Genomic DNA, 23,976 nt, shown 5'->3' on the forward strand with positions numbered 1-23,976 from the left:
TATAGCTTCTGTATTGTATTTGTATGTATGTTGGATGCGGATTCAGAATCACACAAACAACATTGCACTACTTTGATCTCTTCCATTCAATATATCTAAATTTTATATGGCTGTAGTGTTTTCTGCTAGAGAATCTCGATTCCGAAATCTGAACTGGACTATAGAAAAAATAAAATGTCAAATTTAACCTCTATTATTTCTCAAAATTTCAGTCGGAATATCTGGTGTTTTTCTCCGGTGATTCGATCGTTTTACTTCTAAGTTTTGTAGCGATTTGAAATCTAAATCGATTTATTTTTTCGCTGCAATCAGGGAGCTCACATTGGTCACAGCAACAGAGACGAGGGTATCTATGTCTATCCCACATGGTTTCTGTTTGGATAAAAAAACTTGGCATCCATGGAGGTGTTGAATTCAACAACCAGAACTCTAGCACCCAACTTCCCCAATCCCAGGGAGAGCCCAAACGAGGTTCCGTCTAAGAATTGGGAGATGGAGAAAGAGAAACAAGTAGAGAAAGACAACAAGCTTAATGGATTGCTTGTACATGTTTACGGAAGAACCACCATTAACAACCTCGACATCACCGAAGAGAGTTGACAGATGAGGTTTGCCATAAGATGGCAATGTTCTCTTTTGTATTCGACGTTAGACCATCACCAAAACCTCCGAAATCTGTTATCGACTTCACAACATTTCTCGGTGGTCCTTCTCGGAAAAACCCAGAACAGCTCCATGGGTCCTCCCAAAAACCGATTTTCTCCGAACCCAAAATCATCCGTATTGGTAAGACAGATTTTGTGGTTATCTGAAGCCAAAAAACCACTTTAACTGTCGTTACCAATAGCAAATCTGGCCATGAAGGCCTCCTAAAACCACCCTAATTGTTCAGAAACGAGGGTTTTTTCTACATTCATCATTGTGGGTGTACATGCCAAAATTTGGGAAGATGGGGACGTGAATGGAGGCATGAGTGGGTTCTTTCTCTACAAGAAAAAGAGAACATTGTTATTTTCTTCAATGGCCTTTATCAGCCCGTAAGTAGATTGACAGAAGAAGCTCAACAGAGTAAGCCGGGAAATTTTCTCCATACACGGAAATTTTCTCCATTAACAGCTAGTGCGGGAGCTTAGCCTGCTTGTCTGTTATGGTGGGGGCTAATGTCTTCTAGCTAGGATTCTTGAGAGATGGAATAGAGGGTTTTTTCTTTTATTCTTTGCCGGGAAATTTTCTCCATTAACAGCTAGTGCGGGAGCTTAGCCTGCTTGTCTGTTATGGTGGGGGCTAATGTCTTCTAGCTAGGGTTCTTGAGAGATGGAATAGAGGGGTTTTTCTTTTATTCTTTTAGGGTTGCGAGGTGGGAGAAGAGGGAAAAAAATAAAGAAACAGAAGGTTGAGGCTGGAGGTGGTATTAGCTTGAAGGACGTGAAAAATTGGCAACGTTTTGAAAGGATGCAAATGGAGTGTAAATCCTAGGGTAAATTTGCACTCTGGTTCACTTTTGCCTGTCTGTGTTTGGCAACATTGCATTTTTTTTTCTCTCTAAAATAGGTTCATTGAAAACATCAAGGGAACATTTGGGTCCCTTTTCTACAATTGTCCAAAAAACCTTGAGCTAGGTTCATCGAGCTGTAAGTACTATTCACAAAAGAGTTTCTATGTCTAGCTCGATTTGCCAGATCATGGACTGTCTTTACCAAGTCCCCGTTTACATACAAAATTTTAATATTATCAAAAAGTAAGAGAAGTTCAGATATGTGATGATATAAATCCTGCAAATCCCACGTAATGTTCTTGTTTGTTCCTTTCAGCTTCATTAGAACCTCCTTGGCATTCGATAGCAAAAAACTTGCTTTAACACCCATACAAAAAAACTTGCGTAAGCCTCTAATTACTGCCTACAGCTCAGCTGCTGCTGGTGATCTTGCCAAGCATGGTTGTCCTTCTGCAATGATAAGAAACCTGTGAGAGAACATATATATGCCAGTGAATGCAGTTTGTGTGGTGGCACACCATGAACTGTCCACTAAGATGATTAGGAGGTTTGTGAGAAGAGCCTGATGTAAGTCCCAATTTGATTGCAGATGTGGTGAATTTGAGATTTTGAGCTCGGTTTCTTTATAGTTGCAGTAACTTTCAGCCTTTCGCAGAATTTGAAGAGGGTCTGGTTTCACTTTGTTAAAAATTTGATAGTTTCTTGCATCCCATATACTCCTGAAGATGGCACATATCTTTGCAATATAGTTATACTTTAAAACTTTGTTCTACAAGTGAGAGTTATGTTGCTACCACCATTGAATCAGATCCTCTTGTCCAGAGATTAGAAATGTCTCTGGAACAAGACCAACCGGAGCGTGCATCCAAACAACCCTTGAGAGAGGGCATTCCAAGAAGAGGTGCTCTTGGGTCTCTAAAGATTCCTTACAGAAGGTACACCAAGTGTCTTCTCTTTTTCTGCAGATCCATATTTCTTTTTTTGTTCGAACAACTTTATAAAGGAACTTCCACATGAAGATTTGACATCTATGGGAGCATGGGCTTTTCCAGATTTTGGGCCAACTCACTATACTTGATCGAGTTTGAAATGGGGTTTCTAGGAGTGAGTGGTAGGCTGAATTCACTATGAATTCCCCATTGCTCGTGTCTTTCCAGAGGAGCCTATGAGTCTGCTGCAGAGTCCTTAAGGGAATACTTAGAATTGCTTCAACACTTCTATCTTCAAAAAAATTGTTGAGAAGATCAACATTCCAAGTCTGATGATCTGTGATTAAATCACACACTTTTAAGTGTAGAGGTTCTGGACTCTCGGTTATTTTAGTCGGGATGTTGCTTTCTAGCTGGGGCACCCATGGGTCCATGAATGTTAATATAGATCTACCATCTCCAAGCTTCCAGAAAAAAAAGAGCTTTTAGTTCATTTTTTAATTTAATAATACATTTCCACCAAGTCGAGTTTGTGGCTTTTGCTTTCAAGTCAAAGAAACACTGCCTTTTGATATATTTTGCTTCTAGTTGCTGGGCCCACAAGCTGTTCCTGAGGTTTATGAGTCTCCAAATTGATTTTAGCATTAGAGCTTTGTTCATCAAAGAGAACCTTCTTATCCCCAGTCCCCCCAAGGATTTTGGAGAATAGATTGCAATCCATTTCATGTTGCAATTTTTTGCTGTGTTAGATTTCCTAACCCACCAAAAGTTTTTTTGCAACCTATCTAGGTTTCTACATTGAAGGAGACTTGTTTGCATGGTGTACACAGGGATGCTTTGGGTGACTGCTTTGATGAGAGTAGTACGGCCTGCTTGGGAGAGAGTTTTTGCTTGCTAGTGCTCTATCTTCTGAAAGATACAGTTAGCAAGATTTTTTTGGTGTGATTGGACCCATTTTCTCCTTCTGCTAATCAAGTTCCAAGGTATTTAGAACTGTACATTTATGCATTGACAAATGACATACAAATGCATATTTACGTTGATAATAAGATGTAAAAGTGCATCAATAAAAAAATAAGTAAATTTGCATTCAAGTGGGCTTTTGATAAAAAAAAAAGCATATGCTTTATTGAAAATCATGTTTGCATCCATTACAGCTAAAAGTCTGTTTGGTAAGAAAGTAAATTTTTCCGTGCAAAACTAACCCAATTTTGCAATTTATATAAACTATTTTATACTCTACATATTTTCATTTACACTTATTTGCATAATTTCCAAACGCAATCCAAGGGAAAATTCACTATTAATACCTTGTACTTTGGGCCTAGTGCCACTTTGGTCCGCAAACTTTAAAATGCGACAATTCAGTATCCAAACTTTCAAAACATGACAATCAGTACCTATTGTTAACTAGTTGTTAACCAGGCATTAAGTAGCATTTAAAAAAGACATAAATGCCCTTTGGGTGTCATCTAATTTTCTTTATCAACCATCCAAACATTGACAAAAAATTAATAGTCTCAAATCCTTGCCTCTTCTATTCAAGAAAGTTGGGTCATCAGAATGCCCACTCAAACGTGACTTCAACTTTCTTGAATGGAAAAGACAGATTTACCATGATTAAATTTTTGTCAACGTTTAGATGGTTGATAAAGAAAATTAAATAACACTTGAAGGGCATTTGTGTCTTTTTCAAATGCCACTTAACAGTTGGTCAATAACTAGTTAACGACAAGTACTAGATTGTCATATTTTAAAATTCTAGGTATTAAATTGTCGCATTTTAAAGTTCGGAGACCAAAGTGGCACTAAGCCCAAAGTACAGGGTACTAATCGCAAATTTTCATAATCGATTAAACTTGAATTTCTCAAACGAACCAAGTATTTGCCTACTTTGCAAATCCATGAACAACACACTACATTGAAATATTGAAATAATGAAATAATTTAAAAAGAATAGAGAAACTTCTCACCTTTTTTTGCTCTAGTGCTTTGTATGTTGTGTAAAAATCCCTCTTCAAGAAATGCTATTTGTAGAAGTCGTGTGTAAAACTTTTAATTACAGAAGATATTTATTAGGTGCATCACGTTCTTAGAGATGAACTGTACGTAGAAGGCAGCAAATACATGCACACTCAGAGAAAAAATATTAATCCAACGTTTCCACACCATCGTGGTTTGGTTATGAAGATTGATAGACAGAGGAGGACCATCGTGGTTTGGTTATGAACACGAAACAACACACGAGATTACTCTAGTAGACTGAGAAGAGCAAAAAAATAAGAAACATTTGAACAATAAATTCACTTGGATTCAAAATTTAATTTTTGGGGGGAAGTAACCCAAACTTCTACTTGCTCCAAGGTTCAAAGTATTGACACGTATTGGCCCGTATCAGGCAATACGTATCATTCTGGGAACTCCCCGATATGCCCCTATAGTGGGTGTATTGGCGTTCTGACCAGTTTAGGGGGTGGAGGAGCCTTAAACCGGCCCCCCTAAATCAATTTGAAAAAAAATACAAAAAAAGTATAAAAAGTAGTATCAATATCGCCTGATACACCCTTACCAGCGTATCGGACATATCGATGTTTTGAACCTTGACTTGCTCTTCCCCTTCCCCTCCAGGAGTTATTACTGAGCGACAGTGTTATCATTAGAAGACATATTTAATTGATTCTTTACAGGTACTTTAATTTCAGTAATCTGATTGAAAATCTTTTACTTGGTTTGATTGAGATGGAATCCTCTTCCCATTCTTAGGATGCTTCAATTTCAGTTACAACACAATCAACATAATCTGATTGAAAATCGTTTTACTTGATTTGATTGAGATGGAATGCTAGAATAAGTGACAACTAAAATGCTTGGTTTCCAGGGCATTTACTAATGAAAACTTCAGTCTTGCAGAGCATTTTCAGATACAACACGTATCCTGAACTAAATAGTTGTTCACAGGCGATTTAATTTCAATTGCATCTCGTACTGAAACTTAATAGTTGTTATTAATCAATTAGTTAAAACCAATCATACATGACCTTTTTGCCCCCATACACCATTCACAAAGAAATTAAATAGAGGGTCATAGTTTTCTGAAAAACACATCTTTTAAGCTCAATTAAGGAAATCATACATGACTTTTTTTCCCTCAATTTTATATCAATTAATTTAAACATGGAGAGTAAATTTTGTCCTCAGAAAATTCCAGAAATATTCTTTTTGTGCTTTTTTAAGTGTACTAGTGATTAAGTACGTGCGTGTACATATGGATATTTTTTCATATTAATTATTTTAATTTTAGATATATCATAGTTAGAATAGAAATTAAAAATTTATAAAAGTAACAATATGGTTAAAAATAAATTTAAATACTTGTATTAAATGTTCACCTACTAAAATTTTAAATTACAATAACAATTATTATTATTACTACTATTACTACTACTAGATTTTGTATTCCATTATATAACATTAGAAATGTTTCGAAATGTCTTTGACAACCTTTGTACCATTTAATAAGAAAATAGCTTTGCTTTCGGATCAGTTTTAAATTATATATTTCATCTACATAATATACATAATTTTTACTTATTATACTTAGTTTTTGTTTGACATAATTAATATATAATTTTTATATATTCTTTTGATTATTTGTACTTTTTCGTTATTTTTAAATATTTATTATTTAACTATTATATCATCGATTAATCCATTTGACCCAAACCACTAACCCACAACCCAAAAAGAAAAATAGTTTGACTTCTAGGTTGACATTAAATTTTGTATTACATTTTCATTGTTGATAAAATTATATCTTATGTATAATATTTATTTTTGTGATTCTTTGTATTTTCTATTTTTAAAAATTTTATTATTTGATAATGACATCATTTCATTTGTAGGCTGACTTTAATTTTGGCATTCCATTTTCATCATTTACAAAAATCCTTCTTATGTTTCATACTTGTTTTTGTTCAGTATAATGAATATACAATATTAATGACAAGCCCAGTTATTTTTTTTGTATTATATATTTTATTTATTTTAAATTTTATTATTTAATTATGGCATTATTTATTAACGGATTTGACCCCAAATGGTTGAATTGCTTAGCCACCACCGAGATGGAAGAAAATGGTTTTGTTTTCAAATTATTTTTCAAAATATTTATTTTTATATTATTAAAATTAATGTTGTGGATTTAATTAGTAGAATTTAATGATGAAAAAAATATATCTTAAATATAAAATTTAATAAGAGAATATACCTTAGATATGAGATTTAATGAGAGATAATGGGAAAATAGTTTTACTTCCAATTGGTTTTAAATTTTACATTTCATTTCCATCATTAATAAAAACATTTCTTATTTATAATTAATGTTTTCAACTTGTTGTTGACCTGCCCTATTGAACTGTTCGAACCATCACTTGGCCTTGATTCTAGGTTTGGTTTTGTTGAAACCCCCCTTTTGGTTAAAAACTGTCTAACTTGGGCAATTCATCCATTGACCTATTCGACCCAGTAATCAAGTTGCAGGTTACACACTTAATTATGTGCAAACTTTTGGAAGCCATAACTTTGCATTTCGATGTCTGATTGGGGTTATCATTTTTTATTTTGAGTAACTTTTCAAGATCTATATGTCCCAAGGGCATTATGCGCCTTGCCTTGCTATTTTTGCGAAAAAAAACTTTTTTGGCCCCAAATTGTAATTTTTAATATTTCTTATAAATAAAAATTTAAAACAAAATTAAAAAACATAAATAATTATAACATAATACATATATTATATGTAATATATGTAAAACATAACTATGATATATGTAAAACATAATTATACTATTTATTGATAAAATATGTATTTTTACACACACACACAGTGTTGACGTAGAGCAGTTTGACTCGTTTGACCTTGACAATCGAACTAGTGACATGTGACCCGAAGACAAAAGCGGGTCGGTTTTTAAAACATTGTTTACCATACTTATTATTGTTTAATATGTCAAATATATGATGTTAAAAACGTTCCCATTTTTTTAGTTTCTATATTATTTTTTTTTCATTTTATTATTTGATTGTGGCAACATGGATTGGTCCATTTGACCCAAATGGTTTAATTTCTTACCACTACCTAGATGAAAACACTATTTTTTTCTAGGTAGATTTTAAAAGTATAAGTTTTTATAATTGAAATTGTTAATTTATTATGTATGTATTTAACTATAGAATTTAATGATGAGAAGAAATAAAGAAGCCTTAAATATATGATTTAATGAAGGAGAATGCAAATTAATACTTAAATGTTGGATTTAATGAGAGATAATTGAATGCATTGAATATCTTAAAATTGATTCTTTTCAACTCATTTAATATTAATTAACTAATTACCCTATTTTCCCTCATTTTTTATCAATAAATTTAAATATAGAGGGACAAGTTTTGTCATTACAAAATTCCAGAAATATTCTTGAGGTTATTCATACTTTTTAAAGTAATATATATAATTATCTATGTATAATATATAATAGATTATATGTTATATATTTATTTATAAATATATATTATAAATATAAAAAACCAAGGAACCAGACTGGTAACCAAAACCGGTCAACTAGTTAACCAATTGGTTTGGTTCGTTTCAGTTCAGGGATTTTCAAAAACTGATACTCTGATAGTACTGATTTGGTTTCAATAAATACCCGAGTTTGGTTAACCGTGACAACCCCTACCTGTCGGGCTTGTCATACTAATGAAGAGATATGACCATCTCTTCTTTCGCTGTTCAGTGGTTCAGTCCATATGGATTTCATCTTTCATGGGCCTCTTTTGGTTGGATAATCAAAATGATGTTGATCTTGGTGGGTGGTTACATGGATGGCACCACATGGATACATCTCGTTCTTGTAACACGGGCATGCCAAATTTGCTATAACTCAATCTCTCCATGACCTGGTCTCACTCTCCTTAAGTCAAGGTTTTTGCCCTGTGACCCAACAGGTGTGGTTTGGCACAGAATTCTCAATCTGAATGTTGGTGATTACCCAATGGAATCAGCCATGGAGGATAGAGGATTTCTTTGCCTTCAAGTGCGCAAGTATCTGTTGGCACATCTGGAAAGAACGGAATAGATGCTCATTCGACCACACTCCCTTCAATCACCAAAGAGTGCTGTTCATTTCAAGTAGCTTGTGCCACTCCGATCTGCAGCAAGCATCACCTACAGCTACTACAGTTCTGATTCTCACCTTGCTTACCAGCTATCATGGTGCAGATCCCCCTAGGGTTTTCTTAAAATGTAGATGCCAACTTCATGGACAGAGGAGCAAGGTTCAAAATATCGATATGCCTGATACACCAGTAGAGGCATATTGGGCAGTATCGATAAATTTTTATTTTTTTAATTTTTTTTAGTTTTTCAAATCTTGTTCAGAGAGGCCGGTTAAGGTCCATCCACTCCCTGAACCGGTCAAAACCTCGATACGCCCTTACATGTCAGCCAATACGGCCCAATACATATCAATACTTTGAACCTTGCAGGGGAGGGGGTACCTCTTACTTGGACTGTACATCTTCTTTTCATCTTTTACACTAAGCTCCAAACAGGGGAGGGGCTTCAAAAAACATGTGAAGATAAAGAAACAAACCTCTTATTTTTACGTATTACAAGGAGCAAGTCTTCATACACCACATCTATAAAAGGAAAAAAAGCCTTCATACACCACCAAACCCCAAATGGTAATCTTGCCAAAGTGGCAGCTTTAAGAGAATGTTGTTAAAAATAAATTACGGAATTATATAAAAGAGAGACAAAAAAAACGGAATCATAAGACATTCCATGCAGTGCTAATTACACAAAGAATCAAGCCAGCACTAGAAAGATTCACAAATCCTCACGTTTACTAACGTACTGTTGCACAATACCAAGCTAAGAAAAAAAAGGAAAAGAAAACAAGAAAAGGCAAAACACTTTTTCCCCTACATTAATTACTTACAACACACATTCCTACTCGCCTCTAAAAGAAATGTTGAGAGAATGCACCCCGGAAAGGGGTAGTACAAGATTTATACCTCAAGGAAGCAATTTAAATCAATTTCCAGGGGCTCCTGAATGGTTTTCTGATCTACGGATAGCTCACCAACCATGACATGAATGAAGCCCTCAATGTCAACATAAAGAACATGGAGTATTCAGTTAATGTGGCATCGTGATACTTGCACAGATCACATGGAATCAAATAAGCAATGCCTTAATGTTGTTCCTTCTTTGTGCCAAAGCTTCTGCTTTCGTTGACCCCAGAGTTCATTGCCAGAATATCAGGTGAGATCTCCCAGCTTCCACTCCTCCTACCCCAACTGGAGTGGCGTGCCTCTGGTCGAGCAGCTGGCACTTGTGAATCCGAACCCAAAACAAAGTCAGCCTCTGAGGAATCATGGTGTTCATTACTACCTCTACTGTGTATGTCTTCAACTTCTTCAAAGTTACGCCGCTGGGAGATCTTTAACAGATCTCCACCAATCTCTAAATCATCTTCCACCTTTGCACGTTGGTCTCCACTTGATTCATCTACTTCTGGTTCTCGAGCACGGACCATGGGAGGCCTAGGTACCTCCTCTTGTACAAAAGCACGGAAATTGTTCCTTGATGGTTTTGTTTTTGTGCAAAATACTTCTAGGAAGTTACTTAAACAACCCCGGTTGTACACATTGGGCCTGCTGTCAGCTCTGTAACGGAAATTTTCGTATGTGGTCTGCAAAAATTAGAGAAACAACTAAGAAGATGCTTGCAAGGAAAAAAAATCATGGTTTTTTGACAAGTACTAAGAAGAGAGGATGGTACACACTTGACCAAAACTAGGGTTTCCAGCCAGTAACTGAGATAGTAACTATAGTTTGATGAAGAATTTACTCTTTTAACCAATCAAAAAAGAAATTATGCCTTCAAGATTAGGATGTGATTTTCTCTAAACAGTACATACACAGTAATGATACCCAGATACCTGTACAAGGGTGCCATACCATGTTGGATACCTTGAATTTTTAATGTAAGTTTTATATCTTGATACCATATCCAGCCATGTCATCGTGGTATCCAGGTAACATAGGTGCATAGAAGAAATAGCCATCAATGCATCTCTATTAGGGTATCATGAGATGAGCCTCAGCCCACATCATGATAAATTTCTCACGTCAAGCTAGGCAATGCATCAGAATTATTTTTTAAACCAGTCCATATTCTGTTTGGGTATCATGAGCTGGGCCTCAGCCCACACCCTGATGACTCTCATGTCAAGCTAGGCAATGTGCCACAATTCGTTTTTAAACCAGTCCATATTCTGCCCCTAAAACCTTACAAAAGCATGATGGTCCATTCCCTCCAAAATCCGTACCATGTTAACAAAAAAACCTGTGTCGAAAAAGAGAAACCATTTCATAAATCTCAAAGAAAAACTTCCTTTCTTACTGCCCCATAGTTTTCAAACATGAATATTCCTTGGTGAAGTTGAGGATGCAAGCAGAAATGAAATAAAATGAATAAGCTCAAAAGGAAGAATACACGATGATAAACCAAACGGATGATAGAACCATCAAGGCAGTAAATTTTCTCATCTTAAGATTCAGTTCACCATGTAAGGCGTGAAAATAACTCTGTTCCTTTTAGTTATACATTTTCTTCTAAGTCAATCTTCAGTGAGAACTATGACGTTTATGACAGGAGGACATGGTATCTGACATGGTTTGCGTTCCTTACAGTCAGTAGACGATGCTAAGAACCATGAGGTTAAAAAGCGCAGGAAAATAATAAAGGGATTGTCAGGAAAGATAGAAGAGCAGGATTCTAGTCTCAATCCCAATAATAAAGGAACAGATTAAAAATACAAAAAAATCATGAAAAGTCTGGAAAATAAAAACAAGCTTGTGATATTGGAATTTTTTATTGGTATTGCCAATTTTGGACTTCTGAAAAAAATCAATAAAATTGGAGAAGACACAACTGTCCAAATCAAAGGGATAAGAAAAATAAAAGAAAGCAAACATAGCAGAGAAAGCTGGATAAGAAAAAACGATAAACTCAGATTGCTGGTAAAAGACTGGGAAAACAATGCTGACAAATAGACAGTAATGATAAAAGCCAAGGACAAAAATATTCAAAATAGAAGGAACTGACAAAACGTAATGAGGATGAAATCATGCAAGCAGGCAACTACCATGCTGCCATTACACCATCAATTAATCAGGAGAATTGCTCAATCATGTCTTGGTTTCTCACTATCACGCCACCATCGATTAAGCAAAACTTTATGTGGGCAGGTACAGCCCATGAGATTTGGGAACGAGCAAACTCCACGTATTCTGAATAAAGGCATTACCAGTTGCAAGCAAAATCCTCTACATTCAAGCAGAGAGAAACTGAGAAAGTAATCTGTTTACTTACTACTCTGCCCTCTCATCCATCTGGAAGGAACTAGACCACTCTCAGAGCATTGAATGGGACAGCAATAAGGACGATAAAGCCTATAAAAGGCCCTAGCCTCTCAACATGTTGTTTCCTTTTTACTTGGGCTGAATCCAATGTATGAGCCTATCTGAGTCCAAATCTTTGGTAGCAAGGACCTTCTATCAATGAAGTGTATGCTTTGATCTAATATGAGGAAGTAGAAATGCAATGAATACTTCTGAGTGGGAGCAAATAGATTTGGTTGCAAGGGCTGTTGTGAATGCTACTAAGAAAGGTGATTTCCAAAAGAAAAGAGATGAGAAAGATAAGTTGCGGTAAACTCATTGTTAGTGTCCTAGACATACACATGAAAGTTGTTGGGACCTACTTGGCAAACCAAAGTGGGCTCAAGATTTGAATAGGAAATCAACATCAGAATAGAACAAAAAACCAGGCCCCCAGTATTAGGATCGTTCTTTAGGTTGGAAGAAGTATACCTCTACCAAATATTCCCCTTGAGACTGAGCCTGAGCTTGCCATTTCTTCTAATGATAATGTTCCTATACCTAACACTATTGTTGCAGCTGATTTCATTGACCTTGATCTTCCCATTGCTCTTCGCAAAGGAAAGAGAAAGTATACAACCCATTGCATTTCACACCATCTTTCCTATAGTGCCTTATCACCCTCCTACCGAGCTTTCCTTTCTTCCCTGGATTCTGTGTCTATATCAAGGAATGTTATTGAAGCTCTTTCTAAACCTGAGTGGAAAATAACAATGCAAGAAGAAATGGAAGCCTTGGTTAAGAACCGAACTTGGGAAATAGTTGATCTTCCTCCAGACAAGGAAATAGTTGGATGTAGATGGGTGTTCACTGTGAAGTATAGGGCTGATGGCAGGATAGAGAGGTACAAGGCAAGGTTGGTAGCAAAAGGGTATACTTAGACATATGGCATTGATTATCTGGAAACTTTTGCACTAATAGCCAACATGAGTTCAGTTCGTATTCTATTGTCTCTAGCAGCAACCAATTCATGGCCTCTGTTTCAGCTTGATGTTAAAAATGCATTCCTCAACGGTGATTTACAGGAGGTATATATGGACATTCTAGTAGGTTTTTATGAAAATATTGGTAGAGGAAAGGTGTGCAAACTTAGAAAATCATTGTACGGCTTGAAACAATAACCTAGGGCTTGGTTTGACAGGTTCAGAGGGGCCCTTATCCGTTTTGGGTACACAAACCCAGTCTGATCACACCCTCTTTGTGAAGAGGAGAGACACTCTTGTGTCAATTCTGATTGTATATGTGGATGATATAGTGGTTACAGGAAATGATATGGAGGAGATTGATGCTTTCAAAAGGTTATTGCAACAAGAATTTGAGATCAAAGACCTTGGTGAGCTCAAATACTTCCTGGGGATTGAGGTTGCAAGATCCAAGCATGGGATTTTCATTTCTTAGAGAAAGTATGTTCTTGACCTACTAAAGGAGATTAGGAAGTTGGGAACCAAACCAGCTGATACTCCTATTGATCCAAACCATAGAATTAATGTTGTAGATGGTGAGTTGGTAAAAGATGTGGGGAGAAATCAGAGAATGGTTGGCCGACTGCTGTATTTGTGTATGACACGACCGAATATTTCCTATGTCGTTAGTGGTGTGAGTCAGTACATGCATGCACCTCGGGTTCAGCATTGGGAAGCTATTGGAGAATACTTGCATACTTGAAGAAGCACCCTGGCAGAGGCATTCTTTTCTCAAACCATGGAAATCTAAAATTGGAATCCTGCATAGATGCAGACTGGGCAGGGTGTTTAGATGACAAGAGATCTACATCAGGAGTATGCACCTTCGTAGGTGGAAACTTGATCTCATGGAAAAGTAAGAAGCAATCAGTTGTGGCTAGGTCAAGTGCAGTATAGATCCATGGTCCATGGTGTCTCAAAACTACTTTGGGTTAGATCCTTATTGAGTGAGATTGGGGTGAAAGCAAAGGAGCCTATGATGTTGTACTATGACAATCAGGCTGCAATCAACATTGCCCATAATCCAATCCAGCATGACAGAGCAAAACACGTTGAAGTTGATAGGCACTTCATAAGGGAGAGGGTAACCACCGGAGAAGTTTGCTTACCTTATGTCTCTTCATAGTTGTAGTTGGCTAATGTTCTCACTAAAGGGGTTGCAAAGAACAAACTCGAACATGATCTACGCAAGTTGGGAATGTGTGACATCTACTCCCAACTTGAGGGGGAGTGTTGAAGTTTGGTCGATTTTTTGTGATTGTTTTAGAATAGTTGTGTTATGTTAGAAATTAGATAGGTAGTGGGGACCACAACAGTTATGTGAGTCCAAATTTTATTATGATTTTGAGTCCTATACATACTATTTTATGCTTTGCTGCCCTATAAGGGCATAGTAGTCTTTGTATTCTTATATTTTTATTATAATAACAAGTGAAAGGGGTGGCCAGAATACAACTCTCCTACTTCTCAAGATTTCTTCTTCTCTTTCTCTCTCTTCCCTCTTCAAGAAAACACCTTTTCCTTTTATATTTTTTATATTTTTTAATTCCAACAGATTTCTACTGAATACAAGGCCCCCTTTGTTGCAACTTCTTCCTCTTGAAAAAGCATGTCTATGTTCAGGAGATTCTCTTGTCCATCATACAAATCCTCCTCTCCATCACTGTCACCAATTGTAGCATCCTCTATATCAGATTCTTGATCCTCCATCTCTCTGCAATCCTCCCATCCAGTATCATCAACTTCTGTACCCTCTAGATGATGTCGAGCGATCAATAGTATTTTTACTTCAAAGCTACATTTTCACCTCCTACCTTTGCACCCATTGCATTGTAGACCTTGATTTCAAACTCGAGTTTGAGCTTCCATGGTCTTCAACTTGGGATGATGATAGATTATTCTTACGGTCCCAAGTCTATTGCTTCTTAGATAAACTCACATGACTATTAAGCTTATCACATGAGCCGCTAGTATCCAACTCGCAAAAATTCTTTAGCGAGTTACCAATGCCAAGTTCAGTTATAGTCTTACATTTACCCCACCCCAAATGAACCTTAGATGGGCCCCACAAAGGCTCAGCCTTTGTCTCTCTTTAAACTGCTTCAACATAAGTGGTATCACCCACCCCCTTCAAATTGATAACAAATTTATTTGAAAAACTTTCCATCCCTATGCTTCCCTCAACTCACACCCCATTGGCCGGTTGTTCACCTTAAGTCCACAAAATATTTTCTCCATCCTCATTTCGCCATGTAATCCACCCTGCACCAGCTTAGCATCATCTTCATCAACCTCTCGACTCTCTCCCCAATGTGACGCTTCATGTTCAATTGCAATCCACACCTCTGTCCAAACCCAATCCAAAAAAAACATCAACAGATCTACAAACTTCCCCCCGGTTTCACTCTGGTGATAGCCGTTGCAGCTTGAAGATTGGAGATAACAAAAGAAATGAGGACACCTCCAATCACCATCACTATATTCTCCAGGGAGGATTTCTTCCAGAGGTTGAATGGAAGTACAACCAATTTAATAACAAAGGCCCCATAGCTCCTTACTGTTGCAGGAGACTGTCCAACTTTGGACTAGTATTATGCCCTGCTCTGTTTTCACACTATAGAAATCCACCACTGTCTTCTTTTTTTTATCAGCAAAAGATAATTTTATTTGAAATTAGGGTTAAAATAAGGTTTTACAGCTTTGTGTATGGGATTAAAGCTCCCACACTATTACAAATTTCTGTCCCACTTTACATTGCAGCCCAAAACAATTGTTGCCTCAAAGCCCCTTGTTTAGCAAGATAATCAGCTAGCCCATTTGCACTCCTTCTAACCCATTTGAATTCAGCCTCTACCTCCCTTGCAACCTTTTCCATTTCCTTTATCACTTGTTTGAAGGTTCACGGAATACTTCTATTGTTTTTAGCTCAAGAAATGATCACCTTGGAATCCCCTTTAACCTCAATGTTCCTCATTCCCAGTTGCTTAGCTATCTTCAGCCCTTGTAGCAATGCCATTAACTCAGCTTTTAGAGAGTTGCCCATGCCAATCGGTTTAGAGAACAAAGCTAATATTCTCCTTTCAGAATTTCTGATTACTTCCCCAAAACCTGACAGTCCCGGATTTCCAAAAGAGCTTCCGTCAAAATTCAGTTTAAACCTGTTACCATCTGGAGGTTTCCATTCCATCCTTACTTTCTCTTTTACTCTTGAGGATTGTGCTACTTCTGTCCAAGATCTTATAATGTCTATGATTGAGAAATCTTGAAAGATATGTATAGATCTTACCCAGTGAGCTACTTTAACTTTGGTGGTGTCGATTACCTCCTCCATTGTTCTACTTCTATCCAAAAATATTCTGTTATTCCTTTCTTCTCAAATCACCCAACAAATAACTGTTTTTGTAGCTTTCCACATAACCTTCCCTCTTTTCTTTAGTTGACTCAAAAAGTCTCGGTTGAAGAGAGTCCTGCCACATCTTGAGGGGAACCCACTTGCAACCAAAGAGAGTACAAAAAAATTCCCAAATGTGATGCACAAAGGAGCAAGATAATAATAGGTGTGCTAGGAACTCACCACTATCCATACAAAGGGAGCATACGAGGAGAAAGGCATACATAAGGCCTTCTTCTCTGCAGCATATCACAAGTATTTACCTTGCCAAGGAAGATTTCCCAATAGAAAGCTTGAATTTTTGGGGGAATAGGTTTACTCAATATTTCTTTCACAGGGAAATCCCCAACTGGGATGCTAGGTGAAGCAAGAACACTAAAGAAGGAAGAACAAGAGAAGAGGCCATCGAGGAGCCTTTCCATATTCTGGAGTTTTCCAAGGATGGGTCCAAATGAACTTGTCCTATTAGGTCCAACAATTTAACTAAAGAGTCGCATTCATTTTCCCCGAGGCCCCTTCTGAAACCCAGATTCCAATTAACCCATTTGGACTAGGATTTCCAAAATTTCTTATTGTTTCCCCTTTGAAATTTGACAAAGTGTAGTGGTTAGGAAAAAGGTCCTTAAGTGGACTATCTCCCATCCAAAGGTCTTCCCATAAATGAATTTTATTACCCTGGCCCAAATCAAATCGAATGTAATTAAGGAATGTCAGGTAAATTTCATAAATTGCTTTACAAGGAGAAGATGAAGAAACATGAGGGGCAATTTTTGCATCCTAACCATTTCCATCCAAACCATGAATACTCTCAATGACTTCGTGTCATAGCCTGTCTTTCTCAAAAGGGAATCTCCACAACCATTTTCCTAACAGAGTTGAGTTCTTGAGTGAAATATTTCCTATTCCCAGACCCCCTTGATCCTTGGGCTTTCTAACTTGGTCCCAATTAATCAAGTGAACTTTCCTCTCCTCTCCTGGGTCCCACAAGAAATCTCTCATGTATTTCTCTAAAATCCTTGCTACTCTACAGGGTATTCTAAAGTTTGAAAGGAAATAAATAGGAAGGTTTGTCAAAGTGGCTCTAATCAAGGTTATCCTTCCACCTAGAGAGATATAATTCCTCTTCCATAGAGCTAGCTTCCTAGCAAATCTTTCAATGACTGACTTCTAGAAACCTTCTGACCTAGGATTGCCTCCTAAAGGTAACCCCAAGTAGCTCATTGGCCAACTTCTAATCTCGCACCCCAAAATCTCTGCAAATCTATGGAGTTCCCCTTCCTCCAGATTAACCCCTACAATGCATGTTTTAGTCCAATTTATCCTTAAACTTGTCACCCCCACAAAGTTATCCAATAGTAATTTTAGGCTTACCACTCCTTCCTCATTCCCACCCTCACAAAAGAATATTGTGTCATCTGCAGATTGGAGGTGGGTAACAACCACTTGATTTCTACCTATCCTCCACCCTCTGAATAGTCATTGGGAATCAACTTTCACCACCATTCTGCTTAACACCTCAGCAACTATAGTGAAGAGAAAAGGGGATAAAGGGTCTCCTTGCCTAAGTCCTCTCTCAGCCGGAAAGAAATCCTTCGCTACACCATTAATAAGAATTGAGTAATGAACAGAACTTAGGCATCCTCTAATCCAAGATCTCCATTTGGTTCCAAAGCCCAACCTTTCTAACATTTGAAGAAGAACTTCCCAGTTAACCATATCATAGGTTTTCTCTAGGTCCACTTTACACACCAACCCTTTTCCTCTACCCTTTCTTTTTTCTGCAACACACTCATTGGCCACGAGAATTTGATCCACAATCTACCTTTCCTTCCACAAAGGCACCTTGGAAAGGTGAGATGATTGATGGTAGCACTTTCTTGATTCTTTCTAAGAGAACCTTTGCAATAATTTTATATAAACTCCCAATAAGACTAATTGGCCTATAATCTTTATGGGTTTTGGCCTCTCTCTTCTTCTGGATTAAAGTGATAAAAGTGGCATTCACCCCTCGAGGCACCTCTCCTTTGAGAAAGAATTCATTGAACACTTCCAGAATATTAGTTTTCATCCAGTCCCAGTATTCTTGATAGAAGGCCATTGAAAATCCATCCAGTCCAGGGGCTTTTGATCTTTCCATGGAGAAGATTGCATCCTTGATTTCTTCCAAAGTAAAATTCCTTTCCAAAAACAAGGATTGCTCTTCTGAGATCCTATCCCCTTCCATTTGTGGTAGCTCTATTGTCACCTTGCTTGAACTTGTGAAAATTTCTTTGAAATGGTTTACAAAGATCCTTGTGATCTCCTGGCTTTCTCTTGCTTCCTGACCCCCTCCTCCACACTAAAGATTAAGTTTTTCTTTCTTCTTTCGTTTGCAATTGCATGGAAAAACTTAGTGTTACCATCTCCTTCAAAAATCCAATGATACCTTGACTTCTGTCTCCAACATATTTCCTCCTTTCTTTAATATCTCTTCCAATTCTTGCTTGATTTTCCATCGATCCTCTCTCTCTCTTCTTCTGATAACATTCTGATAGCCTCTTTCTTGTCTAGCTCCTCAATCTTCCTCACTATGTTATCTTTTATTTCCTCTACCCTCCCAAAATGCTCTTTATTCCACTCTTTTATTTTCCCTTTTATCCTCTTTAATTTCCATGCAAAGCTTAACATTTTCATACTCCCCAAAGGTCTAAGTTCCTGCCACCATTCCTTCAATCTGGTTTTAAATGAGTGATCCTCAAACCACATATTTTCAAACCTGAATGGAGTAGGGCCCCCTCCTGGACTTTCCTTCTCAATGGAAATGGGGCAATGGTCTAAAGTAACCCTAGGTAGCCCTTTCACTACTATTGAGCCCCACAATTCTTCCTAGTCCGGAATAATGAGAAACCTATCCAATTTGGAACAGGTTGGGGGGATTGAAAATTTGACCAAGTATAGTCCACCCTTAGCATCGGAGGTTCACTCAATTCAAAGGAATCAATTAAGTTATTAAACTTCCTCATGTTGATAGTGATTCCTTGGTTCGGATTGTTTGTTTCTCCCAAAAATTTGATGACATTGAAATCACCTCCCACACACCATGGTCCCTCCCAGATTCCCCTAATAGCACATAATTCCTCTCAAAAAGCCTCCCTGTCTCTATAGGAGTTAGCACCATATACATTTGTTACCACCCATTCCCTCTCATCCGATAGTCTTCTAATTTTTAAGGAGGCTGAATATCTACCAATCAATTCCTCCACACATTCCATTTCCTCATTTCTCCAAATGGTCAAAATCCCTCCTGAGGCTCCCCACGATGGGCATACGACCAGCTTAGACCCCTACTCCCCAAATGCTTCTTATCCACCTTCTATTTGGCTATGAAATTTTGGTTTCTTGAATCAATATCATATCTGGTCTTTCTTTTCTGAAAGTATTCCTGATTATCCTCCTCTTTTTGGCACTTCCTAGGCCTCTTACATTCCAGCTAACTATCTTCATTTCGACCTGTTTATAACCCCTTATCAATGGCTGCCTAATATTCCCCTCTTTTCCTTTTCAGGCTCCCCTCTTCCTTCTTCTCATAATTTATTCCACACTTAAGCTTCTCTAACTCGCTTCGCTTTCTTCTTCTTTGCTTTCCTTTTATCCTCAAGTATACCTTACTTCATTCTTCCTTCCCACTCTTCTCTTACCTTCTGACTCTTCTTTCTCCTCCTAATTCAGCATCCAAGCACCCACAAGGTGGTTTACTCTATTTTCATTATTCTCCAAAACTAGGGTCGGGTCAATTAGGTTTTCCAGGATTAAGGACCAAATTCTAGCTCTCTCTTGTTCTAGGCTATTGTCCGGTAGGTTCTCAGAATCTTGGGCTGTAGCACTTTTCATTGAGAGATTCCTAGGAGGAATGGCATTGGTTGTACTTGTGCAAACACATGAAAATAATTTAGAGGGGTCTAAACAAAGACTCACAGGCTGAAAAGGTAAACACGAAAAAGAGGGGTTAGGGACTCCCTGTGCCAGCATTCCTGATTCCTTCCCTTTATCCATACCCACTAATTCGAAAACCTTGACAGGAAACTCTGATATAATATCGATGTTATGTTCCTCTTGTGCTTCTTTGTTTGGGTTAGTACCAAGATCCGACACTCCTTTATTAATATCTTGACGTCATGCCTCCCCTAGGAGTTCTCCATCTTCCCTTCTGATTGAAATTGAGTTCACCACTAAGACTGGGGCAGGACCATCATCGAATTCTTCTCTTGGAGCCACGCTGGCATATGTAGAAGGGTCTTCGAACAACAACTCTGTTCCCAGCATTTCATCGTCCCACAAGATGCACGTTTTAGCAGCGTTGACACTTCCAATACTATCTTCTAGCTCCGATTGATACACCTTCTCTTGCCTTAGGTCTTCCCAATCGCTTTGTCTTCAACCATCTTACATCCCCTACCCCTTTTCCCTTCTGGAAAATAGACTAGTTGTTTCTTGTTAGAACCAAAGAACTTTGAGACTGCCATGAACCATCCCTTGTGATTTTCTCCCAATTCGCCCTGATATTTCCTTCTTTGCAATTCCAAGGAGCTTTTACAACCCACCTTCTTGACAGAATATAGAGCCCCATCGATGAATCCTTTCAGCCATTGCATCGCTCCACCAATCAAGAAAACTGTAGATTTTCATTCTTCTCTAACTTTCAAAGAGATTTGTCCTCTACCTTTTCCATCTTCCATCAGCATCTTCTTTGCTTCAATCACTAGTTCTTTCCATCTTGTGGCGGGAAAGAAGAACCCTTTGTCCCTTCACTCTTCTCTCTTCTCTTCTCTTCTCTCCATTCCATATCAATGATTGTGTGTGATTAATTGCATACCCAACTCAATGTGACCTTTTTCAGTACCTTGGTTCAATAATTCATAACAAGGAAGGGATAACAAGGAAGGGAGAGACTGGGGAGGATGTCACCACAGAATTAGAACAAGATTGGAAAAATGGAGGGTGCACTTGGAGTTTTATATGATAGGCAAATACCACTTCGATTAAAAGAAAATTTCTACAAAACAGTTGTAAGGCCAGCTAGAAGCTATGTTGTATGGAGTGGAGTGTTGGGCAGTCAAGAAACATGTCCGAAAAATGAGTGTCAGAAATGTGTATGCTGACGTGTTATGTTTATGTGTTTGATTTTATTTTTTAAATATGTTTTGCATGTTATGTTTATGTGTTTTAATTTTTTTGATCAATAACTGCATAATTTATTAAAGAAAGGTAGAAAGGATTTACATAGTATAGAAATACAAACTGTAAAAAGTAAAATAAGTCATTGAGAGACAAATTCTCTTATCTCTCCCCACAACAAATCCCCTTACAACTGTGCCCAAAACAAAGTCTCCCTTCCCACCCCTTGTTTGGCTAAAGCATTGGCTAAGAAATTAGTACATCGCTTAATCCAACTGAAAGACACTTCCATATCTCTTGTCAACCATCTGAATTTCTTCTTTTCATTGATGTAGATCCATAGCTTCAATTCTTCACTTTGTCTTCAGCTCACTACCATTTTCAAATCACCCTCAATAATCAATTTCCTAATGCTTAATTCTTTATCCCTCTGTACACTTTCTACCAAAGCCAATACTTCTGCTCTAAGAATCTCCCTCCCCAACTGGTCCTGAGTATAGGGTGATTATCATGCCCTCCTCATCTCCAAACACTCCACTAATACCTGAGATTCCTAGGTTTCCCATACTACTACTGTCAAAGTTAAGTTTGATTAACCCTCTTTCCAGTGGAGATCATCGGTAACTAGAGAGTCTTAGTTGAGAAAGATTCAGCCACTTCCTTCCACTTTCTGAGTATATCATCCATTGATACATTTGAAAAAAGTTTCCATGGATTTCAGCCAATGTGCCACTCTAATATTTATTATTTCCATTATATCTTGTTTCTATCCTCTAGAAAAATTCTAGAATTTCTTTCTTCCCAAATTGTCCAAATTGTTGCCACTATTAAACATCTCCACATGAGTCTTCCCCTTTTCTTTGGCCATGAAAAGGTAGTCGGAGTAAAAAGGCATGAAAACCCGCCAGATGATTCCACCTACAACCAAACAAGAAGAAAAACCATTCCCAAATAGAAGCAATGAAAGAATGAGATAAGTGATAGCAACTCTCACCATTAGCCTTACACGAGGTACACCAATGAGGGGATAAGCACCACTTTGGTCGTTTTCTTTGAAGTAAATCAAAAGTACTAAATCTTTTAATGGACAACTTCCTAACAAAAAGAACCAATTCTAGGAGGAATAGGCTTATACCATACCTCCTTAATTGGAAAAGAAGGCAAAGAGCTAAAGAAGGGTTGTGATATGGCTTTGAAAAAAGAAGCACAAGAAAAAGAACTAGGAGTACATGTCCAAATGCAGTTATCAGACTTAAAAGGATCAAGAAAAACTTCTTCCAACAGTTTAAGTAGTGCAAATACATTCTAGAGTTTGAAGTCTCTTATACCCCTCCAAAAGCCCAAATCCCAATTAAAGCCATTACTTGAATTTGAAGGAACCAGAAATTTAGAAACATGCTCATTTTTAAAACTAGTGAGTGCAAAAAGTGAGGGAAATTGTTCCTTCAAAGGGGAAGACCCCAACCAAACATGTTCCCAAAATTTAATACAATTACCACTACAAAGATTGTGTCTTGTAAAAGGAATGAAAAAGCGGTAGTACTGTATTGATGACATTCCAAGGAGAAGCTCGATTTGTCCTAGCCAATGCTCCAGCATCCCAACCGTTGTCTGAAAGTCCATGAAAACTCACTATCACCTTTGCCCATTATTTGTCCTCATTTTGTGGCGTTCTCCATAGCTATTTCCCCAACCCCTCTATATTTTTATCTCTACTGACCACCTCCCAGCCAATCCTATGATCCCTCTTTCCTTCCCTTGGGTCCCAAAGAAAATCTCTCATCATCTTCTCTAACTTCCTGCTCACACCTACCACCTTGAAGCTCATTAAGTCTCTAAAATTCTGGCTAAACTGCATAATCCCTTTCCAGACACTTACTCCATAAGAATTTGAGACCTCCCTCGTCACCCACCCAAACCTCACCACCCTTCTCTAATGCTATGTTTGGTTTGAAGGAAAAAGTAGGGAAAGGAAGGGAAAGGTAGGGAAACCTATAGAAACCTTGTATAGGTTTCCCTACCTTTCCCTACTTTTTCCTTCAAACCATCCTTCTCAGACGCAAACCTCCACAACCCAGTCCACCTATTTCTCAGACCCAAGAGATCCTTGTTAAATATTCTTGTTTTCCTAAAACCCAGTCCTGGGACCCCCCACCCCTCCCCATAGAAAATTTTATTTGATCGATCTTCCCATAGAAAATCCCTCTACAATTTCTCAATTTTCTCAGACACCCTTAGCTGGAATTTTCAATAATGATAGGTAGTACGTCGGCAAACTCGAGAAAACAATTCTAATGAGGGTAATCCTGCCCCCAAAAGAAGATATTTCTCCTTTCACCACTGCAGCCTCTTTTCCACCCTTTCCACAATTGGCCTCCAACTTTCAGCTGCAAGAACCTTGCTCCCACCAGTAAACCCAAGTAAAGGAAAGGTAAATGCCCAATCTTGCAATCAAAAACAGTAGCCAAATGCTCCAACTCTTCCTTTCCTACTTCCTCCACACCAATCAGCTGACTTTTTTTTTCAGATTAACTTCAAGCC

The 23,976-nt window shown here is 37.7% G+C and overlaps 1 protein-coding gene across 1 annotated transcript in view; it reads right to left on the reverse strand.

Moving 5' to 3' along the window:
- Nucleotides 1-9,247: 9,247 nt before the first annotated feature.
- LOC104611771 (protein S-acyltransferase 8-like) overlaps nucleotides 9,248-23,976 on the reverse strand; it is a 37,553-nt gene continuing 22,824 nt past the window's right edge. The window contains exon 5 of the mRNA XM_010278969.3: nucleotides 9,248-10,175. Within this exon, the coding sequence (XP_010277271.1) occupies nucleotides 9,675-10,175 (501 nt within the window). The 3' untranslated portion in view covers nucleotides 9,248-9,674. The remainder of the gene's footprint in view (nucleotides 10,176-23,976) is intronic.

Source organism: Nelumbo nucifera, chromosome 4, assembly GCF_055504915.1.
Source record: "Nelumbo nucifera cultivar China Antique chromosome 4, China Antique-T2T, whole genome shotgun sequence".
NCBI classification, from domain to species: domain Eukaryota; kingdom Viridiplantae; phylum Streptophyta; class Magnoliopsida; order Proteales; family Nelumbonaceae; genus Nelumbo; species Nelumbo nucifera.